At 48.3% G+C, this 751-nt stretch overlaps 1 protein-coding gene across 1 annotated transcript in view; it reads right to left on the bottom strand.

The window, feature by feature from the left end:
• Positions 1-751, bottom strand: part of LOC106106469 (cytochrome P450 6k1-like) — a 3,315-nt gene that overhangs the window by 2,174 nt on the left and 390 nt on the right. The window contains exons 2-4 of the mRNA XM_013287048.1: positions 493-693; positions 234-386; positions 6-157 (exon numbers count right to left, since the gene is read on the bottom strand). Of these exons, the coding sequence (XP_013142502.1) occupies positions 6-157; positions 234-386; positions 493-693 (506 nt within the window). The remainder of the gene's footprint in view (positions 1-5; positions 158-233; positions 387-492; positions 694-751) is intronic.

Here is a 751-nt window from a genome sequence, read left to right as displayed (position 1 = left end):
AGAACATGAGCAGCCAACTGACGCCACGGAAGAAATCGTAGTCCATGAACTGCTGGGTGACAGTGCGCAGCGGCCCGCGCCCCGTCAGCGTCGCCTCTCCCACGAAGCCCAGCGAAGCGCCGCCGATCACATCCGTAGTGTAGTCAGTAAAAGCTTTCTACAATACCAGTAATAATTAACTTGCAATCTCAACGAAATATACATCCCCATTGCAGAGCTGCCCTTTGTCTTACCCTTAGATTGACACAGTTACTCTCCGTCATATCGTTTTGTATTCTCTGAATCAGCTCCCGGGTCTTCATCTCAACGAGTCCGTGCATGCTGCGCAGTTTGGCCGCCGTGAACACCAGCGTCAGCCTACGTCTGAGGGATGACCACACCGGTTCCTATGACAACAAGAATCATGTAAAAGTAAAAGATATATCTGAAGGGAATCAAAACGTGCGAAGCCTTTCCAATGAAATGCAATTCAAACCGTTAAATTTAAGTTACCTTAACAGTGAACAGATTATGCTTCCCGATGGGATCAGAATCTCCGGAGGTGACGAGACGGTCCCTGAAATTTGTAGCGTCGCTAATCAAGATGCGACGGCCGATCTCCACACTGTTGACGACCAGCGCCGGCCGCCAGAACAGCCAGATACCGACGTAAGGGGTGCGGTAATTGTGGTACAAGTTCCTCATCCATATCCCCTTTGAACAAACATAAAACAAAACATTTGCAATTTTTTTTAAGTAACCCTCGTCTGTT

This window comes from Papilio polytes, unplaced genomic scaffold, assembly GCF_000836215.1.
Source record: "Papilio polytes unplaced genomic scaffold, Ppol_1.0 DF822178.1, whole genome shotgun sequence".
NCBI lineage: Eukaryota > Metazoa > Arthropoda > Insecta > Lepidoptera > Papilionidae > Papilio > Papilio polytes.
This window is presented reverse-complemented; position numbering and strand designations above follow the sequence as displayed.